Below are 13,856 nucleotides of genomic sequence, written 5' to 3' on the forward strand. Positions count from 1 at the left end.
ACCACTCTCTATCTCTACACCTCCGCACCCTATTCACCCACTGATATTAAAAGTGCAAAGTGGACAATGACCGGCAAATAATAGGAGAACAGTGTGGAGCAGCTGCTTAAATATTTGACAATAAAATGAAAGCAAATGCGCTAATATTGAAATAACGTGCAAATTTATTTGCTCCGGCAGTCCGGTGCTCGATATAAAAGCCACCGAATGAACATGGCTAACGACGCATTCGAGAAGTCGACAAAAACGCGATGCATCTAACCAAAGGAACGTTTTTGGTGCTCACTCTCTGCCTTAGTTGCTCGGACATCTGGGCAACGCCCACTTTTGGCCTTGTTGAAGGTCTGTGGAACGGTTTGGGAAGTGCAACACATGGCATTATCGACGGATTTAAAAATGCTACAAAGGACGGAGTTGACCTAACGAAGAATACTCTAGAAGATCTTCATAACACCAAGTCCAACTTCATAAAAGGTGCCCTGGGAATCGCAGCAAATCTGACCAAAGCCATTTCTGATTCGTTGCTCGGTAACTTGAAGGACTTGACGGCACAACTGGAAGCTTCGCTTGCGGAACTTGAATCTCTTGTGGCCAGGGAAAGGAATCTCATTAAGAGAAAGGCATTGCAAGAAGCACTAGATGCGCTGAAGTTACTCCATTCAACGGCTATTCAACTTAAGGCAGATCTGGTCGTTATTACCGAAAAGATTAATGGCACAATCGCCGTACAACTCCAGGTCGCAATTGTAGAATTGAAGGTATGGGCAGATGGGCAATTGAAGCGTGTGGATGAATGTACTGCAGGTGCTGGTCTTGCGGAAGCAACGGAAGTCATTAATGCTTTGGTCGTCAAATACGTCAAAATTCTGGAGGGAAGCATCGAGGAACTTCTCACATTGAAGGCCGTATTCGAGCTGGAAGTTAACAATGCCATCGAAAAACAAGCTAAACTAGCTAAGGAGTTAATTGCGCAAATGAAACGATGCTCAGGCTTACTTGCAATTCGATGCCAACTCGCTCTTGCTGACTTGACACAGCAGGTGCTTGCTGCCGCCAACGAACTGAAAGCACTGCAGCAAAGGGGTCAGCAATTGATCGAGGCTGGAGTCTATGCCAGCGCACAAATCAAGCTGACTTTGATTGAATTGGGCAAGGAAAAGCTGAAAATCGAAATAATTATTGATGTTATCATTGAGAAGTACGCGACAACCACCTCTTCAAGCTCAACTGCAGCCAGCACCACTGCAGCCAGCACCACTGCAGCCAGCACCACTGCAGCCAGCACCACTGCAGCCAGCACCACTGCAGCAAGCTCAACCACCGATAGCTCAACCGCGGCTAGCACAACCGAAGAAAGCTCGAGCTCATCTGAAGCCGAATCTAGTAGTGCATCTGATGGCTCTGGGGATAATGAATCTACAAGTGAATCCCAAGCTCCTGGCGGAGATGATTCTACAAGTGAGTCCCAAGCCCCTGGTGGAGATGATTCTACAAGTGAATCCCAAGCCCCTGGCGGAGATGATTCTACAAGTGAATCCCAAGCTCCTGGCGGAGATGATTCTACAAGTGAATCCCAAGCCCCTGGTGGAGATGATTCTACAAGTGAATCGCAAGCCCCTGGTGGAGATGATTCTACAAGTGAATCCCAAGCCCCTGGCGGAGATGATTCTACAAGTGAATCCCAAGCCCCTGGCGGAGATGATTCTACAAGTGAATCCCAAGCCCCTAGTGACGATAGCTCTACAGGCGCATCAGACACAGATTCTACCAGCGAATCCGAACCCTCTGGCGGAGATGATTCTACAAGCGAATCGGAGGCCCCTAGTGACGAAAGCTCTACAGGCGCAGTTTCTGCAGAACCAGCAAATGCGGAGTCTACTACACGTTTGGGATGCTGATGGGAACTCTTGAATCCAGCATTATTGACACAGCAACAGTATGAACGACTAAATGCAGACACTTAAACTTAATTTTGGTGGTGGGTAAATTCAAGACAGCATAATAAAAATGAAATTTTCAATGCAAAACTCAATCGTTTAACGAAATGTGGCGATGCGAAAATACGCATCGTATCTGTTGTTCAGTTGCCTCATGTGCAACGCATTCATTTTCATTTTCCGAGTAATTATGATGCTATTCACCGTTTGCCGCTTTACTCGTGCAACATTTTTCGCTGATCCAAGCACAACGTGCAACGTGCGCCGCCTGCTTAAGTGCATCGGTGCTCCGCACCGGAACGTTGGCAGTGACCATTGGCAATCGCGAGGCATTAAGTCATTTTGTTTCCTGCTACATTTCCGGTATCTTCCTTTTAGCACTGTGTGCAGCTTCCCGCCATTGCCAGACATCCCTCGCGAGCTATAGATTGAGCTTGGTTTGGGTTTCCAATTGAGTCTGGGGCAACTCTATGTTCGCCATTGCTGTCGTTTTTGCTTTATTTTTAGTTGCCGTGGCTCCAAATTTATTAGCCATCATACACATGGACATACATGTTTCCTCTCTTTTTATCTCTTGCCTAGAATAAACATACACAATGGTGTTTTCTTAGAGTTAACTGGCTAATGTCGCTAGTAAAAAACTTAGTTATTATTCATGAATTAAATTTGTTAATCTATGCCCTGACAGCTATTAAGTTTTGTGCTTTTTATCAGTACACCTGGCTAATGATTGGTTTTTTTTTTAGAATAACAAACAACATTTGCAATATTTGTTTAAGGGGCTTAACAAATATTTCAAATGATAATAAATTGGCGCAAACAGTTTGCATATTTATTAAATATTTACATAAAATCCAATTCAAAAGTGTTTACTCAGGCATTTCATTATAGTTTTTTTTCAGTTAAAAATAATATTGCTTTAATAACTATTATGTGTTTATTTAGGTAGCTTTTTGACAAATTAACCGATGCTAAAATCCGCATTAAAAATGGTTTTACATAATCGCACAATGTTAGATTTATTATATATGAATGCATTGCATTTTGTAACGAATGATAATTTAAATCAAAAGTTAATGTTGAATGATTATGTAAAAATAAATGAGCTTACATTAAAGCCGATTTATGTATTTATCTTATCAACTTCTGCACATTTATCCTAGATATTCATAACAACTAAATATAATAAAATAAGTAGTTATTGTCAAATATGTACATAAAATCGTCATTACATATTTCCACCTTTTTGTCTCATAGTAATCAATACCTTTTTAATATTTTCAAATACTTTTTTCATTTCATAAGTATTTGTATACAAACATAAAGTAATATGCATTCAGCTGTTTAATTGATTTTTATTGTATTCTGTCACTGTAAATTATTAGAGCGTTCAGCAATTGATTAAATATTTAAATTTTTTGTATGCCGACAAACGTGTAGATAACAGGCTGACGTTTAATTGCGTCACTAAACCAAATAATTTCGCAATTCTGACATTGTGTTAGGCAACTAAATGCATAGTTGATATAAACTCCACCCAGCTGCACGTTGAGTAACTCTCAATACCCCTCTTTCAGATATGTATTTCCTGAATATTTTTGTTGCTGCAAAATAGTTCTTACTTTCCCCAGGGAAATTTCTTTCTACACTAGCAAATCTCCATTGCCATTTTGTTGTGACCTTTTGAAAGCCCTACCATAATTTTCTATACTACTCTACTTTCAGATATTATATAACAGTCTTGTGTTTTGTAATACAGACTTGCGGTATCTTTTATACGTGTATAATATTAAGGGGTCGTATGCCAGAAAATGCTATGTTATATAACAATTTCGACCATTTGTGCAAACTAAAATATAAGAGCTTTTAAGCTCAATCCTTAACTCCGTCATAAAGCTTATAAGGGTGGCTAAAGTTTCTCTGCGTATAACAGTTTCAATAAACATGTATACAGTTCGAGTCCTGAATGGTTATACTTTTTTATGGAAGGAGGTCGACAAAATTACCCGTACAAAATGAGGAGAGGGCACCAGGGCCCTGCAGGGGTAGCAAAGGACATTCAACTATATAAGAATTTTACAGGAAAAAATGCGATTGTTTACTATATTTCTTAATTTGCTCGCATGCATTTTTATTGACGGTAATATATATTTTGAAAAACAATTTTTCATATCTGGTATATTTGGTTTTATTTAATTACTTATCATATACTGAGCACTATTCCTAGATATCTTTATTGTATACATATTTTATATTTTATCATTTGAATTGTTGAGTTGCTGCTTCTGAAGGTTGCTGATTGCTGTTTAAGCAAATAAAAATATACAAATATGTGCGATATATACTTTGAAGCATTTAAAATTCGTTTTTGCTTATTGTTAAATGACTTAGTACTTGTCTTGTCATTTAACCGCAATTGACAGCGATTAGACAAAGGGACTAGCTAAGTGGCTAAGAGTAGTTAGTATCAGTTTTTATTTTTTAGTCAGAGGTGTTGTGGATTATGAATGCCAAACAGTTTGCAATTGTTATCGTTTCATTGTTGTAATCGCATATATCTAACAGTACATCGGGAATGGGAGTTGTTAAATATGCGGGACTTACACTTACCATATACTAAACTTAGGCTAACAGTTTGACTTTATTATTAGGAATTTTCATTCAATTTTGCATAGGAATAATTTTGCAAATATATAGTATCAAGATATCGTTAGGATTACCAAAAGAAATGGACCAATTTAAATGCCTTTTGAGTTTAAGTTAATGCAAATACCTACGAGAACTCTTAGAACTATTAATAGTCCTGCGATGGACTCTTGACTCGTCTGTTCTCGTTGATATGATATTGAGCTTAATGTGAGGGGGACAACAACCGCTCTGAAATACAACCAAATTCTAAACACTATTCAAAATGCGAAGCTCTGCTTGCTCTTTTCGCTGCTAATACTCAACTAATTGGCACAAACACAAATGAAAAAAGAAAAACCGAAAAAATAAAATCTAGCCAGGGCCCGATTCCCAGCTTATGTCGCCAATTAACTCCAGTTCTCAGTGGTATTCAACGCGGGCTATCGGAACACCCATATCATCTAACTCAAAGACGATCATTTTGCGTTTCCTTCGCACATTGGCCGGGGGTGCTATCTGCTTTGCATTTTCCGACGCTGTGCTGCTTATCGTTGTCCTTTTAGTGGTTACATCCTTAAATGGATTCTGCGGCCTTGCCGTCGTTGTCGTTGTAGTGGTTGTGGTTGTTGTAGTTGTTGTGGTTGTAGTGGTTGTTGCCGCCTTTCGGATCGTTGCCTTTTCCACCTGTTGCTTCGTTGTCGCACTGGCTTGTGCCTTCGCCTGCTCCTTTCCTTCCTGCTGTGCATTCAATTCTCGCATTTTCTGTAGTAACTTTGGTTTCTCGTTGTGCTGCATCTCTGCCTGTGCGCTTGGACGCTTCGGCAGCGGTGGCAAAGCAGGCAGGTCGCAACGTTGTCGCAAATGCCGATAAACGGCATCCACACGCTGCACCAAACGGTTTACATACTTCGTCGTCGTCCGGTCCATTATGGAAGGCGCCTTTATACAATCGTTGCCCCCAAATTCGCAAACCTGACAGCATACATAAAATATTTGTAATCAATAAAAAATTATAATTATAATTATTATTAAATTATGGAGATTAAGCTCACAGAAGCAAATAAGAGAGAGTGTTCGACTGTGATATACCCGCTAAACATTTTCAACAAAGCCGTATTCTAAAAATATACTAATGATATACCGCAAAAGTACTAAATATTAAACATTTGGTATATTGATATAGCACTCTCAAAATATACCATAGATTACAAAATATACCAGATTGTGAGCTGATCAAAAATACATATATACACTTTATAGGATCGGAGGTGCCTCCATCTGTTCGTTACATACAACACATTTATACCTACATATACATTTACTTGTATCTATACAAAGTTATAATACCCTTTTACCCCATGGGTAGAAAACTATATAACTAACTATAAAACTACGATATATTTGTACTACAATTTATGTAGGTCCCGAAATATCAAAGTTATGGATCAATATAGAATTGTAAGACGAAACAGACGTTTATATGAGTGGAACAGGTCTCCTACAGTCAGTACTTGACTTTAGCGTTACTACTTAAACTAAGCCACATATAAAGGGCAAGCAAAAATTGAAGTAAGATAAACTTGATCTATGACTATCGTAAGAATTAATAAGGCAATAGCATTTGATATTATTAAATCGGAATATATGAATATACAAATATATATTTTGAAACTTACGCGGTAATGCTGCAAAATTGCCTCTTTTGGTGGCACATTCAATGATCCCATTCCGGGTGAGAACTCCCAGACAAAATGATTGCCCGCCTCAACAACTGCTTCTGGTTTGCAAATGTATTTGGAGCGCTGCTTTTGAGGATGCAGTTTGTAGCGCCTGCAATAATAAACGAACAAATTTCAATAACTTTTAATGGAAAACATCCAAAAATAACTAACCTTCTTGTCTTGCGCTGAGTCACTAAAGAGGCGCGCACGCTACCCAATTGATCGTTGCCTCCTGGTATGCCAGAGCTGGCGAGAGGATCATCGGCAAACTGCAGATAATAAAACGCGTTCTGAAAAGAATAAGCTCCAGTATTGCGATTGCGAAATCGCTGATTAAGTGAGCTGTAAAATGAGATAGATTAACATTGGCAAAGTGCTTCCAAATACTCTTTCAGTTCATCTTTTTACCTCAAGAGCTCATTGAGAGTGTCTGTGTAGCGGGGCACAATGAACTCATCCAGATCGACAAGCGCCAGATACTTGTAGCGATACATTGTGCGATAGAGGCAATCGTTGAGTGCCGCAAAAAGTCCTTCAGTGCGAATCTCCTTCTGTGAACGCATGCGAAGATTCCAGGGCAAGATGCTGACAGTTGGTCGCTGATAGTGCAAGGACTTGAGCACACGCGGCGTTGCATTATTGGCCACATCCGCAGGCTGCAGTGGCTCTAGATCATAGGCCGTCAGGTTGCCAGGTACGAGTCCACGTTGATAGCTCTGCAGCACACAAGAGGCACGCGGTCCCAGCGTATGATTGTAGAAGGTAAAGTGCGAGACGCCCAGCAACGCGTAGAACTCCAGATACTCCATCAGATACAGCGCCTGATCGTAGCTAAAGTGGAACGGCTTCACGCAGACCGCGATGCGATCAGATATCTGATCCCCACTCGGCGGGGCGTGCGGCAAGGGTCGACGGGCATTGCCACTGCCGCTGGCGTTTACCATAGGCTGCGCAAAGTCCGCGTCCTGATCTGTATTACGCAATGTAAGCAAATTTCCGGGCGGTGCGCGCAACCTCGAGACAACGCTCACATATTGTGGCACTTCCAAAGGAGGCGCACGCACAGGACACAGAACAAAGCAGGCGCTGTACTTGAGATTCCAGTTCTCGCGTATAATCTACACAACCCAAACATAAAGTCAACTAAAGCATTTAAAGAATCGTCCGCGATTAACTCAATTAGCGTTTGCAACTCACCTTGACTCGCGCCATAACCGTGGCCGATGTGTACTTGGCACGTGCTGCCGACGCAGATGCCTCACTGTTATTGTGGGGCGTGGGACCGTACCAGAATCGGCACCAGACGCGCTCTGGTCCACGTGTTTTGGTTGCGCCAATGACGCGTACTAAGCGTGCTCCATCGCGCCGATCGAAATAGGCGGAGTAGACAAAGAATTTGAAGCGGGTTCCATTGACAACCTGCCAAGCACCGTCGCTTGGCGCAGTGCCAAATGGGAAGTGCGGCAACGTCTCCTCCACCTTGTCGGGCAGCAGCTGTCCCCAAGGTATCAATGGCATGTTCAGGCCATTGCCAGCTCCACTGACGCCCACACCGAATGCACCGCCCCCAGTTCCGCCTCCTCCAGCTGCACCATTGAGTATCGTACCCGCATAACGTGAGTGTTGACCGTCAGCGCCTGCGGCTTCTGTAAAATAGTACATAGTGTGAAATGCATGAGACACCAGGGCGTATACGTCATGGCGCGCCGTCCCTTTTGTTATCTAAGCGTTGGACGTCTTTGATTGCATTACGACTGCGAGTGCGAATGCGAGTGTCGTTGTGCTGAAAGGCTATGGCATTGTGTTGCTGATTGCCATTTGCTACTCACCTTGAATTTTAAGTTTATTGTCACGAAACTGTATAAAACCTAATTTATTATCACTCAGAATGCTGTCGTCCAGATCGTAGTCATCCTGCAAACACACACAATTTGATAGACAATCAAAAGATGAATTCAATAAAAGGCCAGCAATCATTTCGATTATTCCAGCTCTCAGCACACAATGACAAGCCCTCAAGCTGCACTTGCACCTTTAACTTATTTTGTCAAAACTAAAAGCAAACGTAGATTGAATATCTATTCTTAGTAGAAAAGTCTCCGTATTAATATATATGAATGTATAGACGTAGCCGTACAGTCGAGGGTCGACTGAGAGATACCCTCTACCCTTTTTTAATAAAATCATATTCTATAAACATTCCGAAAATATGCCCCAAAAATACTAAAATATACCAAAGATATATCAATATTGTATCACATTAAACTATATTGTACCAAATTGTCAGCGACTAAGATCCGTAGGAAGTAGGCGTGTCTTCCCATACAAATTTGTTTCTGATAAAACTCAGCTATAAAAAAAGGTCTTTTGTTGAGTACCTGAGCTAAGGTTAAATTGTATTTCCCTACACGGAATAGTTTAATGCCATAGAAATGGTTAACTGAAAATCAAATGATTATGCCATTGTCTCAACTAATTCAACTGAGATATAAACAATACAGCCACATCCCAGTTTTCTCATTTCCGCACAGCAGCTTATGGGTTATGGTGACTGTTATGCTTTCAAAAGTTAACTTAGTGCATTGCGGAACACTTGGGTGCAAATAAATCAACTTTTTGTTGGCCGCTTGCAAAAAAAAACCATGGAAAGGTAAATCATATGCATTATGCTTCGCGCTGCTTGCTTAAATATGCAAATCTCTTTTGCCTCTCGCAAGCTGAAAAGTATGCAACGAAATATGGCAAACGGCAACATCTTTTGTTTTCCCACGGCCCCGCTACGCCAACAACGAGTTGAGACCATAAAAATGGGCGCGATAGTTAAGCCGACACGCCCCCAAAACCAACTACTGCTACTGCCGCCCCCGAGATGGCAGCTGCAGTAATAACAAAAACAACAATTGTTGACCATTTTTCGGTTGGCAACGCGCTCTTCCTACACATTCCCATGCATTTGCATAACAAAACTTACCTTAACATTATCATAATCCGGCATCGAGTCGCCCATGCGACCGCCCAGACTGGCGCCACCCCCGCCGCCCGCTCTCATGGCCATCAAGCCGCTGTGAGACCGTTCGTCGATCATGAAAACCTGCAACACAAAAAGGATGAAAGAAACGGCGCAATGAGTTAGAGATACAAATAATCCGAAATCGTGCTGCTCCACGTGTCACGAAGTTGCATTTCTCGATAGTTTTAAAATGTTATATTAATATTATATCAGATTATAATGAATCGCAGATTAGGAAATATGTATAACTATAAATATGTGTTATAAAGGGACTTCATTATTAGTATACATTTTAAAATCATAACACAAAAAATATAAGCACTCGATTTACTAAGTATGTACTCGCACATCTCTAGCTAAGGGCAAAAGAAGGTGCAATAAAAGCCTTAGTTGATTTTTAAGCTAATTTCTTTGCCACGCTTTTAGCATTTTAATCAACGTCTCGTCGGTCTGATAATAAATTGCACGCTGCATTTTTAATGCACCTTAATTGCAATTACAAATCCCAAGGCAACCACAAAAAGATGATGAAACAAAAACAAATTTTATAATTGTTTAATGCATATTTTATGAGTCTAACGTCAATCAAAAAGCAAGAACTTGTGAATGCGTAAAAGTCATTCCTTAAATACATTTCGCTTAAATTAAATATTCAGAAATATGTTCATTGTCAATATTTTTAAGTTGACCAAGTGAACTTGCATTATTAGCAGTTATTTTCTACTACTCTTAGACAATTTATAATCCATATTGTTTAGTGAACAAGTAAGTAATGATAATTAACATCATTAGTTACCAATGAATTACCAAAATGACTTATAAATTTCCAGCAGAAAAATAACTTAAATAATATATACAAAATTGAATAATAATAATAGAATTGAATAAGCAAAAAACTAATGGAATCTATTTTATGTGAAATAAAGAGCGAAATTATTTATATAATAAAAATAAATGAGTAATTATTTAATTATAAATAACATAAAGTTGTTTGAAACTAATTGTATCTACCTTAAGTGAAATAAAAAGCGAAACTATTCATTACACAAGCGAACAAAACAAAAAATTCTCTCTGATAATCTGCCTATGTAACTATTTTCTTAATGGTCATTATATTTTTATTTTATCAACATACGTTTAATCATAAGTTATTTATTTATTTTATTTGGTTCTAAAATAATGTAATTATCGCCAAATCCCTTTGTAAGTTGTATTACTATAATTTTTGTTGTATTTTAAATTAATTGCATATTCAAAATAGAGTAGGTAGCCTTAAATATCATGCATTTTAAACTTATTGAAACAATTTCTCTTGAATGTAATGAGTAATAATAAGCACAATTAAATTGACATATTCTTGATAATTACGACAAATTTTTTTTATACATAATATAACATTATATCTTTTCCATTGTTTTTTATGGATAAGTTAATCGGTCTACTTCAACAAAAGAGAAAATGAACCTTTATTTGTTTCCAAATGGATCGTTTAATCAAAATTACTACGATGAACTCACCTCAGTCAATATGATAAGGCCGAAAACAGCAAAGAAGAGAATTACGATCAAGAAACTCATGCTGGATCTCTCCCGACTGCCCCAGTTCTTCTTTCCCCTCTTCATGGTGGGCGTCAACGAGGTGCGACTGCCGTGTGAATGACTTTGATGCTGATGATGATGCTGCTGCTGGTGTTGCTGATGTTGCTGATGATGGTAGCAGGCGTGGGAGTGACCCAGATAGGCCTGCTGATAGTGATGGCCACTGCACGATTTGGAGCTGGAACTGAGATTCGAGCCGGAGCTGGCGGAGCCCCCCGTTCCCGTTGCGAGCTGCTTGTACTTTGGGGGGCTCCTACTGCCTAGCATTTCGTAGGTGCAGGAATTTTAGGTAAGGTGGTTCGTGGTTAGTTTTGGACACTTGTGGATATTATTGGTGGCTTGGCGTATGGGATTGAATTAAGTTTTTAGGCTTTTTGCATGGCTTTTGCATTTTGTTGTGGCAACTGAAAAGAAGGCAAAGACCAATGAGTCAGCTGGTTAGCAATCAATTGTGCTAATGAATATGCGTAGCAAAACAAAACACGAAAAGCGGCAAGTTAGCTTCCGGCAGTTGGCATAAAAACAAATAGAGAGCGAGAGAAATATCGAGAGCGGAAATGCAGAAAGAGCAGAGAGAAAGAAAGAGAGCAGGTGAGAGCCAACATGGCTAACTGACAGATTTCCTTGTTGGCCACTTAAAAAGGAAAAATCAATAAAAATCCTTGCTGTGCTTCACACTGATTGTAATTTGATTCCGATTCAAACTGCCTTATAATTTCACTCAATAGATAGCATTTCAGTTCTTTTGCTACTCCTTTTTATAATCTAGTGCTAAAATGAAAACTGTTTGCTGCCTTCATAAGCCAATTTTCATTGAATTCACTTTGAGTGTAAGCTTTGAGTTTTGCGTTTTATTTATTACACTCGTTTCACAATCGTTCACCTTTTTAATACATATCGGTTTACACTGCGTATGCTGTATCTGTAACTTATATATTGTAATAGTAACTATTGAATTTGGCTTTTCTTAAGATTTTAACAATTTTCTAGCGATATCCCTTATTCGACTGGTTGGTTAGGCCAACTGTCAAAACACTCAAATTCAGTTAACTCTCTCATTTCTCCACCACCTCTCTCACTCTCATCACTGCCTTCAACAACAATGCAAAACAACAAGACATGCGCAGTACAGTTTAGGATACAAAATCAGCTGTTGAGGTCTTCAAAATGCTGTGACCAGCTGATGGGAAATAATTTAAAATCTGTGATCCGAATATATTGAAGCAAATACATTTAAATATTAATTTGACTAAGCAATAGTAAAACTAAAGAGAACTAGCAGAATGAATATAGAAATAAAATTAGTAACAATTTAACACGATATTACTGAACCTCAAAACATATTTTAGTTTTACTCACATAATGTGAGTAGCTGTTGATCCACCTAGAAAACTTATTAGCGAAGCAAATTAACCAAATTTGATTGATTACTTTTTCAATATTATTAACGTATACACATAAAAAGCAAGATGTAATTTATAATTCGTTGTAAAGAAAATACAAAACTATTTATTATTTTATTTGTTTTCTTTTTTGCATTTCGAGATATTTCGAAATGGGTATAATTTTTAATGCTTTCTACGATATCTCTTCCATTGTTACATTGTTAATACTGCTTCGAAGCTTCATCGTATGTGGGATGAAATTATGTTTTTTACAAAATTGTTGAATAATTATCTTACTGACAAATGTATTGTACATACATGACCCTCACAATTCATAAAAAGTTTTAATTTAAGACAAGTAAGAAAGCTACAGTCGAATGTATCGATATTCTAAAAATATACCAAATTAATATACCATAAATATATTCAAATATACCGAATGATATATTTGATATTTCGATATAATACTACAGATAGAATATACCATAGAGTACGAACTATAACAAATTATCAGCCAAAGCAACTAAGAGGCGTTTTTAGCCATAAAAAGTATTTCCTAAATAACTTCAACAATTTTAATCTGAAATTTAATTTTTTTAGAAATCATAAAAACTGTGGTTGTCTGTACCAACAATCGACACTCTCTTCAAAATTGCACTTGCTATTTGTTTTTTTTCGAAAATTGGCGTTGAAAATATTTAAATCGAACTTGATCTACGTGAAAACTTATGAACATATTATATATATTTTACAGGGTCTCATTCTGCCTGTTGCATACATTTCCTGTATTATTCCTTCCATAATGCTATAAAACCCTTCTACACCATAGGTAGCGTGTATACGAATGGATTTGCATGTGCTAAGAAAAAAAGTAAAAACAATTCCAAATTTGATCGTATATATTTTTAAAAATTAGATTTTAAAATTATTGTTAGATAATAATAGGTCAATTATGTTAGGTTAGTATCTACAATAAAACATTTGTTTTCATACATAAACATATGTTAAATATTACAATGTTAAGGTAAATAAATTATACGAAAAATCCATCGATAATACGCTTTGTTTCAATAATAGTTAGAGAGCTAGTCATTAAAGCATTTCTAACAATAATTAAGTTACTCTGTTTTTTTTTAGTTGCATAAAATGACTTCATGAATCTTATGAAATTTAAATAAAATGAAATTAAACTGCCATTAGCACACTCCCTATTGGCACTCTCTCAAGTGTCCATTCACTCTCACGCATACGTACACATGAAAGAAAGGCTACATAATATCCAAGCCTAAGTATCTGAAAGTGCTTCAATTCTATGAGTTTCATATCCGGACGAACTTTGCTGCATATATCTTTTGCCCATTTTCATAGCTGAAAGGATGCACATGGATGCTCAAGCAAACACCTCTGCCCCTCAACCTATCGGAAGCTCATGTTATTTTCGTTTTTATTTTACGAGAGAGAGAGAAAGAGGAAGGTCCGACTGTTGAATATGTGTGTGCTCGACTGTTTGTCTCTGACCGGTTACGTCTGTTGAGCTGGACAAAAGAATTAGCGGAAACAATAAAATTCGCAAAGTT

General features: G+C 38.3%; 2 protein-coding genes across 2 annotated transcripts; one reads left to right on the forward strand and one right to left on the reverse strand.

Annotated features, from left to right (window-relative positions):
* The first annotated feature begins 215 nt into the window (after nucleotides 1-215).
* On the forward strand, nucleotides 216-2,027 carry LOC117565163 (neurofilament heavy polypeptide). The gene has a single exon (XM_034244147.2). It carries the CDS (start codon nucleotides 252-254, stop codon nucleotides 1,896-1,898), a length of 1,647 nt encoding a protein of 548 aa, XP_034100038.1. The 5' UTR covers nucleotides 216-251; the 3' UTR covers nucleotides 1,899-2,027.
* Nucleotides 2,028-4,029: 2,002 nt separating this feature from the next.
* Nucleotides 4,030-11,913, reverse strand: LOC117565106 (uncharacterized). Its single transcript, XM_034244064.2, has 9 exons — nucleotides 11,778-11,913; nucleotides 10,814-11,298; nucleotides 9,258-9,377; nucleotides 8,116-8,200; nucleotides 7,484-7,932; nucleotides 6,695-7,404; nucleotides 6,458-6,628; nucleotides 6,242-6,395; nucleotides 4,030-5,537 (listed from the first exon to the last, which is right to left on the reverse strand). Exons 2-9 carry the CDS (start codon nucleotides 11,159-11,161, stop codon nucleotides 4,986-4,988), a joined length of 2,589 nt encoding a protein of 862 aa, XP_034099955.1. The 5' UTR covers nucleotides 11,162-11,298; nucleotides 11,778-11,913; the 3' UTR covers nucleotides 4,030-4,985.
* Between the last annotated feature and the right edge of the window lie 1,943 nt (nucleotides 11,914-13,856).

This window comes from Drosophila albomicans, chromosome 2L (assembly GCF_009650485.2).
Source record: "Drosophila albomicans strain 15112-1751.03 chromosome 2L, ASM965048v2, whole genome shotgun sequence".
Lineage (NCBI taxonomy): Eukaryota > Metazoa > Arthropoda > Insecta > Diptera > Drosophilidae > Drosophila > Drosophila albomicans.